The sequence below is a fragment of the Eimeria mitis genome, genomic scaffold (assembly GCF_000499745.2).
Source record: "Eimeria mitis Houghton genomic scaffold, Emh_scaff4242, whole genome shotgun sequence".
Taxonomy (NCBI): domain Eukaryota; phylum Apicomplexa; class Conoidasida; order Eucoccidiorida; family Eimeriidae; genus Eimeria; species Eimeria mitis.
The window spans coordinates 265-1071 of NW_013572567.1; the positions used below are offsets into that span (position 1 = coordinate 265).

At 53.3% G+C, this 807-nt stretch overlaps 1 protein-coding gene across 1 annotated transcript in view; it reads right to left on the reverse strand.

Moving 5' to 3' along the window:
- Positions 1 to 206: 206 nt before the first annotated feature.
- EMH_0073710 (SAG family member) overlaps positions 207 to 807 on the reverse strand; it is a gene marked incomplete at both ends in the record, with an annotated part of 2406 nt that continues 1805 nt past the window's right edge. Inside the window, 2 exons of the mRNA XM_013499367.1 lie at positions 207 to 427; positions 529 to 660. Of these exons, the coding sequence (XP_013354821.1) occupies positions 207 to 427; positions 529 to 660 (353 nt within the window). The remainder of the gene's footprint in view (positions 428 to 528; positions 661 to 807) is intronic.

Genomic DNA, 807 nt, shown 5'->3' on the forward strand with positions numbered 1-807 from the left:
CGGCTTCGCAGTCAGCAGTAGCTCCTTCTTGAACCGCGTAAGCGTAGGTGCCAGCCAGTGTGGCTGATTCTTGAGCAGACACTGCATCCTGTTGGTTTTGTGGAGGACGCAGCACACAGAATACATGGCAGGCCATAGGAATACGTGTATTTAAGTGGCCGTATACATGTGTGTATACTCGTGTAAGACGTGGAGTGAGAACCCAATCAAGAAGTTCGGCCATTCAGGGTTGTAGCGCCACGACTTACTCCTTTCAGTGCCGTGCACACTGACCCCACGTACGCGTCTACGGTTCCATCTCTGACGGAGGAAGCTGCATCTATTGGGAGTTTTTCGCCTTCTTCCTTTCCCACCGTTAGTTCGGCGAAGCCGACACGATTGCGGGCCGCGTTCATTGACGCCGAGCAGTCCACCCGCTTTGCCGCGTCTGTATACGCACACGTAAGAGCAACCGAGAGCGATTTGAACGCGGTTTCGCTTCAATTTCTTTATAGTCTAGGTGTATAAATAGGGTTTCAAAAGACTCACTGCTCGTGGCTTGATTGTCTTCCGCATTTGCCGAGTTGCTACCCAGCAACAAGATGGCGGCGGTGACCAACGAGATGAACTTGAGACCAGCCATTCTCGAGGTCCAGCGGAGTAAGTGAGTAAGTGGGACAGCTAAAGCACTCCAAAGCACATATGATCCTTCCAAGGAAGGGGGAAATTTTGTTGAAATAGATCATCGGCGATGTGAACGTCGGGGTTGCGCTGGAGGCGGTGTCAAGCCTTGCCCTGGCGGCTGGCGCCAGTCCCCACCCTGCGGAC